Source organism: Opisthorchis viverrini (genome assembly GCF_000715545.1).
Source record: "Opisthorchis viverrini unplaced genomic scaffold opera_v5_222, whole genome shotgun sequence".
NCBI classification, from domain to species: Eukaryota; Metazoa; Platyhelminthes; class Trematoda; order Opisthorchiida; family Opisthorchiidae; genus Opisthorchis; species Opisthorchis viverrini.
The window spans coordinates 647,573-661,413 of NW_008751879.1; the positions used below are offsets into that span (position 1 = coordinate 647,573).

Genomic DNA, 13,841 nt, shown 5'->3' on the forward strand with positions numbered 1-13,841 from the left:
TCGAGGTGCACTGACTTGCAAACCAATTTGGTTTTTAGGGGAGGCTCACCTGGAACCTATCTGAATCTCTGGTTATGATGTCGAAGAGTTTTCAGCGACCTTATAATTAATGTAATACGTCTATAAAATCTGGTAACTAACTTTTTTGGGCTCAGTTGGCCGTGTAAGTGGGGTCGTGAGACACCATATCACCCACCCGGGTTTGAACTCTACCGTCACCGTCCTATTAAACTGTGCACACATTCCAGAAGTAAAAGTGGCATACAAAGTATGTGTAGAAGGTTAATTCGAAAACTAGACGTTCTTTACAGCTTTGATAAAACTGCCAGATTCATAGCTACAACGTTCATTGTTGTGGGATGTCCTCGTACAGATCAGTTGATCAGGCTAAAGAGTTACATACTGGTGGTAAGAACTATTTGTAACCATGTGTGCATGCATGTTGGGCACTGTACGACAAACTCATCATCCACTCCGCAGTCGCCTCATGTTGTTAGTGTACAAAGGGTCATCATTGGTCCTTTGTTGGTCGGTGGATAGGCAACTGTTACAACTAATGGCTTTTGCCTCAAGACGAAACGTTGCAACAGATGTCAGTAGTAGCTAGGTCGGTATAACACATCTCCCGTTGTACGTGCTACTAGTTAGAGGTTTCTTGTACCGTATTTTTCACCGTTGTTTCTGGGTTATGCGCACGCTGCATCTCTGGTAATGGTAGATTCAGTGGTTGGTTATTTATTCTTTTCTCAAAATACATACCCACTTCAGAAGCCAATTTTTAATCAGATCGGCTGAAAGTGTTATCTGAATTCAGCTCATGATAGAATGGTACAGGGTGTAATCTTGCCGTAACGCTGTAAAGCCTCAATGTCAATTGGATTTTCACGTTTGATGTAGCGTTACCGCTGTTTGTTTACCTTAATTAAACTACTCTCGGTGTGATGTGTTCAACTCTGCCGAATTCATTGGCAAGTGATTTCATCTAAATTTACTGCAAACTTCAAACTTTCAATTGTGGATTATCTTGCCGAACAACCCACTATCACTATGTTACCGTTTCGTCGTTGACTAAAATTGCGTGATTTGCACACCGCCCGAATTTCCTATAAAGGTAAGTTAGTAGATAAATTGTAAGTCATTTACTGGAATGTTTATATTAATCTCAGATAAACCCTTCAGGTTCTCGAGCTTAGTATGAATGGAATCGGTTCGAACAATTATTCGGTCTACAACCTCCTTTGAAGTTGGAAACGACCTGGAAGTCTGATTACAACATACTTCTCACACGGTTGCTGAAAACTTTTTCAGCACTCCACCACCGGTTTCGTCTTTCTTAGAACTCACCAAGTGGGCGTAGTTGCTGCGTTTCTATCGCTAACAAGAGGCTAAATTCACTCCCATTAACACCAGAATAACTTGTGAGTGAGTGCATTTCGCCTCTTGCGATCTAATTCTCCTGAATGGTCGTCCTTGTTTCTTTTAATGAAACCAATATGGCAGATCGTAGGCATTGTTCACTAGTTGACAGGAGGCGAAGCCGAGACGCCAGATTTTACTGACATCACAGGAGACGGACCTTTTAAACCCACAGAAAGGGGAAACTGACCGGATTTCCAAAACGGTTGCTTTCAACCTTGTCCATTTCTTTGCGCATTTAGTTTTCAGTTAGTGTTCGGCAAACTCTTTGGAAACTTTCCGGATCCAAATCATAGTCATTATAACTCATTTCTCATCGCATACCGCCGTGAACCACAGCATATGTTTGCTACAGCTGGACTCAGGTCTCCATAAGGAAATCGGATCCTATCAGGATGGGGCATTTCGTGTACATCTAAGCTCCACTAGCCTGGTGCTGGGTTTTGCGGCTGGAGTCACTGTTGTACAGAGGTACTAACGTTAGGTTGGCCCATAGACATATGTGTGATGGACACATTCTCCTAATTCTTCATTTGGTGATCGAACATGAACCACGAATTGTTCAGTTACCACCTGTAATATGGTGATGACTTTCTGGCACACAGCGACTGCTTTCCGGCCGGGCTTTGTTTGAGAATCCAAATCGATTCCCAATTTAGGTTTGAGTTTCATTGCACATACAAGCGTGTGATCGGAAAACGTTAGTGCTTACAAAGATGAGGCCTATGAAGGCGGTGAACATGGGTGGGTTAAGTGCGGTTCCTGGTGTACATAGGTGTGTGACTTTGATTATCTCGCAGTGAGTATCAGACACTAGACGAAAACCACAAGACCAGACGCCGTTTATGTACTTCGTTAGTGGTCAGAGACGTACGTTATTTTCTGGATATCGACTCCAACTTTTACTACGGTCCCTGTGTTATAGACCAATACTGTCAAAACCTTTGATTATGTTGGATAGCATCATTGGGAGCTTACCACAGAAGATACTCAGAATGCCCATAACTTCTTGGGGTTGCTTATTTCTTTGGACAAAATAGAAACAACGTTGGCTTCTGGAAATTTTCAAGAGAAGCATAATCGGAAAAAAACGAGAGATTGATGGCCGCCTTTAATTCCAAGCTTAAGTTGGTTTCTGATATACCACAGGTGATTAATTCTTTTGTAAGGTTTAGATTAGCTTGAATAGAATTAACGTGGGATAAATTTGTCTTGAAGTTTCTACGCTTTCCAGGTTTGTATGCCTAACTAGGACCTAGTTCCCTAATCGATCTATTTTTCATAAGTATCACTTTATCTTAATTGCATCAATAAAAGATATTTAATTCCAACTTCTTCGTCCTGCTACCCGGCAAATCCTGTAGTCGGTTGTAATGCACTATGACAGTTTAACAATAACTTTTAACTTTGAGTGAGAACAAAATTTAGACTTACCGACAAGAGAAGATGTTGGCACAGGAAACTGAATGAGAAACAAATCACCCCAGGCAATGGCTGCTTTGGGGATCCGGAATATTCGTCCGGTCGTTAGCTGGAATTCCCAAGTACCTTTCACCGAAAGGTTGGATAGCACGTTGATAGCAAAAACTAGACCTGATTAAGACAGACGGGGAGTGGTCGCCAGGAGGGGGGAACATTTTTTGCATTCTTCGGATGAATTGATTAATCGTTGTCACTGAAGTTAACGGGTACGATCAGCATGCGAATGGTGGACTTGCTTTCTTTGTATGCTACAGTGATCCGCATATTAACTGGCTATTTTGCTGAAACTGTTCAACTGGTGGATCGGATCTGACAACTTGAACAAAGCTCCACCATGGGCGTTCAGTTATCCTAAATGACACCTAAGTGGATGGTGTTATATGTTGACGAGTGTTAAGATATAGTTGACTTTTCTCCACTTCAAAAAACTATTTTGTACGGTATTAATAAGTACCTCCAAACATCTTGATAAGCTTCACTCGAAATTAGACGTATATAATACTTCGACTGGGAGCGTAAAAATTGCGAATGGCTTCTAAAGTTAGGTTCCTCCAGTCCATATTCCTTAGGAAGCGTAAACTTTTTACGGTCTGTACAACATCTTGTCACGTGGCTGTTCGTAGCAAACAAAAGCCGACCAAACTGCCATCAGCTCTTGCTGGCTATAAGATCGCTACTCATAATTGAACACTAGTGTGGGCTCAGATCAGTCATATGTGCTCCGGGAGCTCGTTGATTTTTTGTAATCAGCGGCGAACCTGACCTCGCCATTCTGAAGTGATGAGTTTATTACTATCTCCGTTTATCTTGAGTTATTTTATTCTTATATTTTCAGCTGAACTTGCGTCTGTCTGAGCGGAAGATAGTTTGTCCAACATGATAACGATAGGTCGCCACTGAAATTCGTGGACTATCTAGGCGAAATACCAAGTCACGGACAACATGTGAGTTTTAGTGAGTGGCAGCCGGTGATCACACCCACAACCAAGATTGCCAGGATAACAAGATTTGGATGCCTAGGCCTCTGAGATGGGATAGAGAAAGTAGTGAATACTCAGGGTGGGAGGTAGAAGTCTCACCGATGCTCAAACGCAATCGTTGACCTTATGTTTCAGTAGGTCAGCCAGCTCCATATAAGTGGTGGTGAAACGATTTCCATGATGGATGGAATACTAACAAGGTATGTCTACTGAAGAATTAGCTGCTGCGCGGAACACCTCAGTTTTCAGTCTACTCCTCTTTCAACCTTTATTGCAATTACTTCAAGCCTTTCAATTTACTTCATTGTGACATGGTACAGTCATTTTCATGGTAAACCTCAAACCTCCCGGTGGGTGTAAGCTCTCTCCTGGATTGTTCAAAACATCTTGGAACCCTACTTCATCTCATTTTTCTGAATGGTGAACACAAAACGACGTATCGACTTGATCACTGACAACTATACTCGTCCCACTTCACACAAAGGCCCGCGATCAAACTACGTATTCGCAGTCGAATTAACTCATTTCGCCAGCATCCTGAATCGTCACAGTCCCATCAATCGAAGACTCTCTATGATGCTTGAACTTCTAAATCGTTGAAGACCAAGTTAGCTTTCAAAGATGTATTTACCTGACTTTCACATTACAGCCGCTGCTGAGACTTTCTTAAACTTAGAAGGTGCCAACCGTCATGTTTCCGGATATTACAGCAACATAGACAAAATCGTTTTTCTCAATACCTGAAAAAAACTCCACATATTCTCACGACACTCTAGGGCGAAACATCTGATTAAGTCCGGGTTTACAACAAGTTTGTCAAGCGACCTTCTGTCAACACTGAGGTTTACTGTTCTGTCGTTTTTTTTGGTGGTACTTGTTTGGTGCAGGTGTACTGACTATTGAGTTGTTTGTTTGTATGGCTCAATGTTCGAATATGATAGCGAACTAGCTAGACTAGGAGAAGATTCGCACATTGTCATCCGTTTGGCAACAGAATTTAAACTTTTTGAAGTGTTCTCATTTTGTTGAAATTCAAGGCACTCGGTCCAGAGTTACTGACATCACTACTGATACCTTCAAACACTACAGCATAAACATCACATATAGGTTATTCAGAATAATTAAGGCTTCCGACTCTTCCATCTTTCAGGTTATCACTTAGACAGACAGTCAAGACGTGATCAAGTGACGTGTATTCTGTGAAAGACGGATGAATCACGCAATGTGCCGTATAAAAGTGAGATTATCAGACTGCTGATCCGTCGTTCGGGCTTAAACGACTGGGTATTCAAACCATCAACAGGTAGATTTCAGGCACAAAACTCTCTGGGGTTTCATGAGATACGGTTTTTCGTTACAGGTTGTCCTCTCTTACTTCATCGAATACAAACCAGAAGATCATTTAAATGGCTTAGTATATATTTACGGTACCATCAGAGCCAGTACAACAAAACTCTGGAGCTGGACTGTAGGAAGGGATAGTTATTCTGTAAACAGTATCACATTCGGAAACAATGCCGGTACTAAAGGAAACATATACGGCCGAGTATTTCATAAGTAAGTGGACCAAGTAAACATGTTTGTATGTCCGTGCTTAACCACTATTCTCTGTGTGAGTTTCTGATAATTTTGTTAGATTTGAATGGTTTAAAAACAGCTTGCCACCAGAAATAATAGTCAATAAAATTTTTAATAAGCGTCGTTTCCATCTTGGCTTGATAATGATTTTACGTAGAGAATGCTTATAGGATGCATGTGCACATCAGTATTATGCGAAGCAAAGCGGATCCACTCCATTCAGTGACACACCATTCGGTTCCATTTCACTATATGACGACTAGTCTCTGACGTGTGAACCTGAACATCCGACGCATCACTATTTCACAAGCATATACTGAGTGCAATTGAAGTGTTAAGCCCTAACAGTCAAAAGCTTTCACGCCTCAGTGCTGTGACAGATAATATGAATACGTAAAACGACGATCCAGTAGCTATCCCGGCCTTGCAGTTGAATTGAGCCAGCTCAAGGGAGTGTGAGGCGAACAACCTGCTATTTTAACTATTTGCCAGCTTTCCATGAGTTGAAATCATACCGCTGTTACGGAGATACTTCCACATTTGTCCTGGCATAATTCTCATGTTAGTCTAGATCTAGTTTTTTCGTTCCTGAATATTCATATGGGCCAAGCATTTGCTGTCGTTCAAGATCGATTGGTTATCACTGGCTAAACTGACAGATAACCGATGAATGTACTCTGTAATTCACTGCATACCACCTTTACTGTGTCTTTTACTTTGCCTCTCACTTTGTTTTACGAGTGTATATATGTACGTAATTTAATTCAACCGAATCACTTCGAATATTTTAACCACGTCCATTGAGGTTTCTTTTTATCCCAGAGCTTACACGGAATTATTGGCACTCATATGAGCTTTATGGATAAGAGACGCCTTCCAGTGATTTATTTGAATCTTTACCTTTATTTGGTGCTCTGAAAACGCAGGGGCTTATGTCTTCTTTTTCACCACATCATCTATTTTCTTGTTTCTAAATGACTGTCCTAGTGGAAAGCAACGGACTAACTGAACCGTTGCATTCAGTGCGTAGCCGTCAGTTTTATTTATCAATCCTTGCTGGACGAAAGTGAATTGCCTAATTTCACTGTACTGTGGAGTGCATCGTGTAGCTTTTAAAACGGTGGAGTTACTGGCCGACATAATGAGGCTATATGAGGTTATACCTGGATAAGCCAAATGGCCGTTCTCTCTTTTGTGTAGGTCTTTCGCAACTGACCTGTGTTTCAGTACTTCAAGCAGAATGGTGCCCCTAGACTAGATGGGATATGTCAACTTGCTGGCTAGATGATCCTTGTATAAAGGGTTCGCTGCTGGCCATCAGCAGCATGCTTTTCTTTTATCCAATCGGTTCTTTGAAGACTTCCTTGGAAGAGAACAAATAAGACGCGGCAAACGCGTGCTGAACTGATTTGGTTTTCCAAAGGCAAGCGCTATTGCCTCGATTTTTTCTTTAAGCACTTCTTAATAAATCTGAACGCTTCTAATTGAACATTTCCTGTTGCTTGCTGGAATGTTTTTTTCCTGTTGAGACAATTTACGGTAGGGCGTTACGGATCTTTACACCTTCACAGATGACAGCTGGTACTCAATGAGAGTAAACTGTTTAGTGATTCTATAATGTATGCCCACTAAAACAGCAGAGCAAAAGATATCATCCGGTTTAATCAACTTTGGTGTTCTTATAATCAGTAGCTCAAAGACTAATTGTGGTCTTCGCAAAACAACACAAGCAAAATAAGTGAAATTTGGTTTACCTATTTTTAAGTAAATAGAAAGGGAGAAACCCCGAAACGAATGTAGAGCGCTCCTATAGGAAGCCGCAACTAGCACTGAAAAGTGGAAAACGAACATGAGTAAATAGATTTTACTTTCTTAGCTTTATGGTTCCATTACCTTCACAGTACCTTGACTCTTAGTAAATGACCATACTTTAGAAAAGCTAGTGGGACTAGTCCCCTAGTTGTTGATAAACCTAACTATGCTGTTTAACAGCAGCGTGTTTGCCTTGGACTATCAAAAATGCCTTACAAAAATAGCGGGTAAAAGGAAGGTCCTTGGCTGCCTTGTCAAGCTTGTAATATGTTTTGCAAATTTACAGAGGTGATCATGTATTTTGATCGCATGAAAATTACTAAGTATTGGACTGTTCCTAAAGATCAGGGAAAATTACAGTTACAGAAACAAATGAAAGCAATGATTTGTTAAAACTTCTGGTAGATCGATGACGTCATAAAATCCAATATAGAAAGTGGATACTCAGTCAAGAGATAAAATCACAACTTCTAAGAATCTACATACTGAGGGTCTCGGAACACACACGTAAAAACCTTCAAAACCCATACATCCACGCCACCTTGATAAACATGGTAATTTGGCATTCCGTGCACACCCACATCACCGTTAAATTTGAATACTGTGAGTGATATTCCCTTTTGATTTTTAAAGACTATGGTACTTACGAACAACTTATTTTCAACGCGATAAAGGCCAGAAGTAGAAGTAAGACAACAGAGAAAATAAGAACGAACGGCACATCTAAATACAAGAGCACTTAGACATAAGCAACCTTGGATTCGAATGCGCATTAAGTGCATGCACTTTTGGGTACGTACGCAACTTCACCCATCACCACGGACGTGAGCGTAAGGATAACAGAATAATGCAGGTAGGTGACAAAATACCACTTATGCAGTGGGCAAATCTTTCACAATTTCAAGGCGAAACTACATTCTGGAACTTGTGGCCTGACCATAGAAGCTGTTCCAAAGTCTCATTTTTCGGCATGATCGTGAACGTATAATAGATAATCTCATTAGCCGGGCTAGAATAAACTGTCAACAGGCAAGAAAAAGCAGAATCGGAAGCCAGAAAGTTCATGTTTGCAAAATGAAAAAGTGTAGACAGTGTAGTACAGTGCACGAATCTCTCCCTTTTGCCGTCCTGAGGCTAGCTTAGTGCTACGGGACGCAGCAGTCAAGAAGTATTTCACATTTTGTCTTTTACCTAGGCTTCTAGCATGCTGCTCTACTTTTCACGTTTATTCACACGCTGTGTATACCGTTTTTGTGTGTCATCTTATCGGGTTTCGTTTGTACTTACTGTTAACAACTCTACATAGATCCATGCTTTGCTCGTGTTTTGTCGTCTGATGTCACGAAACTATCTCGTACACAACATGACACTTCGTTTTCGTTTACAACATGCGAAATGAAGAGTCTTACAGTACTGCGGGCGCTGCGGTCATACCCAAACCTTACGCCAACTTCCTCGGCGGTGGTGATGTCTGCTGACGCCCATATCTTTGTAAGGCATTCTGTTCGCCGGCTAATTTTTGTTACGCGTTTTACATCAGCGACTTCTCTTTCATTTCTTGAATTTACTGTCCCATCGTTCTTAGTTTTATCAAACACACCAGCCTTCTTGAATGAAGGTGTGTGTATGACTTTTGTTCGCCAGCTTTTAAGTGGAAAGCAAACTCGCGCATAGCTTCATTCGTTTGTGGTTCTTTCAACGTATACTTATTACTGCAACTGTATTCACCTACACTGTATACCTCATCGAATTTTGTTATTCCAGTTGTCATTTCTACATAGCTTGTCATACTTTGCTTCCGTTTGTCGTCTGGTCTAAATAACTTCGCCCGTGCCGATGTTGGTTATGATTCCGTCACAGGGGAGCTGCATCTTAGCGGCCTTTAGAGATTATTGCAGACGTCCGTGAATTCCGTGGCTTATTTGGCCCTCCAATTTCTGGCTTATGCCTTCTTTTGCGTGATAACAACATACTCGCACATACGCCCACTGTTTCGCAGCATTACAAGAGCCTCTGCCAGGGAGGCTTGTCAACTACACTACATTTAGATACCAGGCATTAGAACGTCCCTAATCGTATACAAATTGAAAAACTCCGATGAATTACCTGAAATTCCAATGAAGCAGTCCTTTGAGTATGCTTCATCTTCAGTCAGTATATAGAGCAAGTGGTTGATAAACAGGTGCAAAATCTGACTGCGTACCATCAGGTGCAGAAAAACTACCAGTGAAGATTTCCAGCCAACGAGAACCTCAACCCAAACTGCATGCCGAATAAATCCAGTTAGATTATGATACATGTGCCATTCATTTAGATGACAAAAATGACTCATAATTAGATTTTGCCATTTACCATCGAGGATGAGCGTGTGTATGCTCGAACAAAACTAAATTATAGACCGATGATCCGCGAAAAACTCACTTCGGCTGGAGCTTTTATTAGTACCGAAAGTTCAGTGAAAATGAAGACCATCGTTACCAAACAGCACATGGGTGATCTTAGTAGCGCGCCGATTGGAATCCGGAGGATCTGAACAACAAGTAAGCACATTGCTATGCCTCTGTGTGACAAATTTAGATTGTATAATCTAAGATATTTATTAGCTAATCTTTTCCATCTTCACCTGTGAATATGTTCGCTCCCGCTATTCATCTTTAGAAGCGAGAACAGATTGGGTAATTAAAAGACAGGGAATCTTCAAGGCCAAAATACTGAGGAGTTTGGCTAGGTGGTTAAGTTCCGTTTATGGATTAGCCTCATGAGGGATTTCCATGAAAATGCCTACTGACGTCAGCAGCTTCCAAATACTTCGGGTTTCATATTGCATTTGAGGGCCAAATTACTGGCCCCCCTTACCGACCTCCGGAACGTGTTTAGCTGAGAAGAAAATGGGCCGTGTTAATGTGTACATGATCAGTGGCGTCCAGTAAGGGACAAGAGGCAGGGTGCCAAGCTCAATCACGTAGAAACATTCAGGCAGCTGTTAGGATGAGCCATGACCAGAGTCATTTACTCGGTAAACCAATGCTGGGTGTGCCAGACAGATATATTTGGCAGTCGCAACCGAGAAGCATCCGCTGGACGAAGACTGTGAAGGATCAGAGTATCAACCGTTGCATCCGTGGTGGGCCCTTGCTTATGTGCTCCGCCTTGTGATGACCCAAGTAGAAAGGAAGGACGCCTTATTACAACGTGCCACTGGATGATAGTCAGATTCCGAAGAGTAAATCCTCCAGCAAACATGTTATTTTCTAGGCGTTAGCAATCAATGAACCTAAGTTTCATACTGAGGCCGATGAACGATTGTCGTACACACATGGTGACTTCATCCACAGCTTGATGTTCTGGGTTGAAGAGGGGGTATTGTTACTTATCCCAGTTAGCACGCGTCCGCTCCTGGGTGCAGAACCTGTGCGGAATTAGTGCAGAACCTCTGCAATAGTTTTCGGCTTTTAAGCCTCGCGAGCTTGAGACGTTTAATAGACATCAAAGCTTCTTTATTTGTCTCACAGTAATAAAAACCACAATACCCTGCATTTCCGTGTGCCTAGGAAATGCAAACGGTCAACCGATTTAAGCGGTTTTATTTTACTGTGCGGCGCCATTGCTCGCGGGAAGCTCTGCGTTCTGCTTGTCCTCACGTACGGCTGAGAGTGAGTTTTGTTGTGCTTTCATATGTTTTATTCCTAGTGTGTTTACGTGAACGATACCGTAAAAAATATTTTTCATTTCAAGTAACCGTCAATGCGCCCGAAATTTGTTCGTGTTGCTCGTAAAGGCTCTTCAAGAACAACGCTATATAGGAAAGTACGACAGGCGGTTGCGGCAAGTGGCTGTTTTCGTTGCCCAACTGATGAATGCGTCCATAATGCCTTTAGTTGACTATCTGAGGGTAAGATTCATGATTAATAAGATGATAGGCTGTAGGTATGCCGAATTTGACCGATCCAGGTGATAAACTAGGCTGCGATTTACCACGATGTTCGCCGGCGGTTTCCCCGATCCCTGTTATCAGGACTTTGGAGCCAGAAAGACATTCACCACTGCGGTCCCTGGAGAACCTTTCGGTTCCTGCGTTTTGCCATAAGGTAGCCCACTGCAAGTCGTTGAAAGGATCAGTCCGTATGTTCTGCTTGCACTTATATTGCTTTTCATCAGTATCCTTTTTAAACCATTCACAACCAGGTAGAAGTATTTTAACGGCTGTTCGTCGGATGGCGCGAAGGCTGAATCTACCTTTATCCGGTTTAGCCGTTGTGTTGGACGAACTCAGATACTTTTTTCCGTCTCTTCCGAAAGATCCACGGACCGTAATGAAAACCCCCGTCGTTGCTGCGTGCGACAGAAGGCCAGTGGGATGTACATCCACCTTGGGTTGAAAGCAGGTTTGCTGCAACAGCTCCGTGAGATTCAGACTACGGTTACAAATATCGAAATTCAAATGAACGTTGACGGTATTCGGGCCTATATCAACTCGCGTACTCAAGTGTGGCCTATATTCTTCCGGATAATTTTGCCCTTTCTAGGTCGGCCTTTTGTCGTTAGAATAAACTGTGGTAAGCAGAAACCCAATGGCGCTCATCAGTTGATGTCCGACACGGTCGCTGAGTTGATAGACGTCTTGGCGAACGGTGTCTCTGGGGTTTACAATACTCACACCGTCCGTCTTCAGTGCATTTGTGATAGTCCTGCTAGGGCCTTCCTGAAGTAAATGAAGGGATATACGGGATATTATGGCTGTGATTATTGTACACAAAAGTGTGTGCACATCGGCACACGTATAACTTTTCCCTCGTTGACAGCTCCCTTGCGTCGTGGCCATGATTTCCGGACCAGAAAGCAAGAGAAACACCATATAGGTCCAAGTCCGCTGGAGGAGTTAAATCTTCCCATGATTGACGGTTTCCCACCAGATTACATGCATAGTGCGTCTTGGTTTGGTGCGGAAATTTCTCATCTTACTCAGAGCTATGCCAATGGAACACAAGGCCAGGCTTTATTTGGAGTCCTGGAATCTGCTGAATGATAACAGTGAGCAACAGAGTTTGGCTCTGAGTATTGATTTGCCCCGAAAATGTAGAGGTGTCGTAGACCTGGATCGGTGGAAGGCAGCTGAGCTACGACAGTTTCTTCTGTACATAGAACCCGTTGTATTACGAGATATCTTACATTCTGACGTTTACGAATGTTTCATGTATTTTTCGGTAACCACTTTCATAGGCCGTTCACCTTTTTTCACAACATTTTGCTGATTTTTTAATTGATGTTTCCAAGGTTGCTGTGTCAAAATTTGCTGCTATTTTCGGTCCCAGCCATTTAGTGTACAACATACACCTCTTCTCCCATTTATTTAATTTCGCCAAGCTTTATGGTTGCTTGGATCGTTTTTCCTCTTTTCCCTATGAATCTGAGCTGAGTCATTTGAAGCGTTACATATATGGGCCAAAACATCCGGCTGCTGAGCTTTACCGCCGACTGTCCGAGCGTGTGGGATTGGATGCTGTCGAAAGGAAGGTATTTTTCGATGATGTTGGTTTACGACTGAGACAATCAGCCACTGCCGGATGTCACAGGTTTTTTCATAAGGATGTCGTTTTTTCGAAAATCTTTCCCGACAACTGCATTTTGCTTGATGGCCAACCAGCTGTCATTGTAGATTTTTCTGGAGATACTATTGAGTACCAGAAATTCAAAACTGCCCTCTCGTTTTGCACTCACGTATTGATATCGACGGAAGATTTAGTTTTTCAATGCTCCTACTTGCAACACACTCGGCTGTTTGCATCAGTCGACCAAATATCTTGTAAATGCTGAAGTTTATGTTCCAGAGACACTCGTATATACTTCCCCATTTTGCATACCGTTATCGATTGGTCAGTAATCTTACCACTGGCACTCGAAACATGTATGCATTAATTACTTGAATTACTCAGTACTTCGTAAAATATGTGTACATTTATGTTGGCGTTGTGTTATTCCATCAAAGCTTCCGTTTGCATATGGATATTCCCCCGTTAAATGTCATATTTGGAAGTTGTTTTTCAGCCATATCATATTTGCGGACAACTCTGTTGGCATAGTGCATGAATGGTGGTTTGCACCGCCCGAGTCAGTCCTTTGGCCCCCGTGCACAACCAAGACTCTTTATCCCAACTTACTGAGGGGTACTTTACCAAAATGTCCACTCAAGTCGTGCACGCACGAAGTGTATCGGCAGGGCATTAAGTTCATTTTCAGTTAAGAATGTTCTAGAAACTTTTCCGGTCCCTGAGTTCTCAGCCGGAAGCCCTTGACTCAGGGCATACCTCCTCTGCGGAGCAAAGCGATGAACGGCTCGCACGTCAATCCAGGCGTAAATAGTATGTCTATGAATCGTATTAGGATGGTTGCAGTACAAAGAAACGGCTGCCGTCTGATTTTACAGACGGGTCGGATCGTGATTCCAGTGGTGACACCACTTTGTTTGCGAACATAGTCATAAGCCCACCAACTCCAAAAAGACTGTAGGTCCTCCCGCACCTACCAACTTTTCAATTTGTAAAATCCTCATTTTCAGATGTACCAATCCGACTG

General features: G+C 42.3%; 2 protein-coding genes across 2 annotated transcripts; one reads left to right on the top strand and one right to left on the bottom strand.

The window, feature by feature from the left end:
- Positions 1-2,851: 2,851 nt before the first annotated feature.
- On the bottom strand, positions 2,852-9,600 carry T265_14594 (hypothetical protein; the record flags this gene model as incomplete). The annotated part of the gene is made up of 2 exons (XM_009174345.1): positions 2,852-3,009; positions 9,375-9,600. Coding segments are annotated over 2 exons (384 nt in total), but the record flags the coding sequence as incomplete, so codon positions are not given.
- Positions 9,601-11,979: 2,379 nt separating this feature from the next.
- Positions 11,980-13,082, top strand: T265_08516 (hypothetical protein; the record flags this gene model as incomplete). Its single annotated transcript, XM_009174337.1, is given in 3 exon segments — positions 11,980-12,169; positions 12,195-12,472; positions 12,489-13,082. 3 exon segments carry the CDS (start codon positions 11,980-11,982, stop codon positions 13,080-13,082), a joined length of 1,062 nt encoding a protein of 353 aa, XP_009172601.1.
- Between the last annotated feature and the right edge of the window lie 759 nt (positions 13,083-13,841).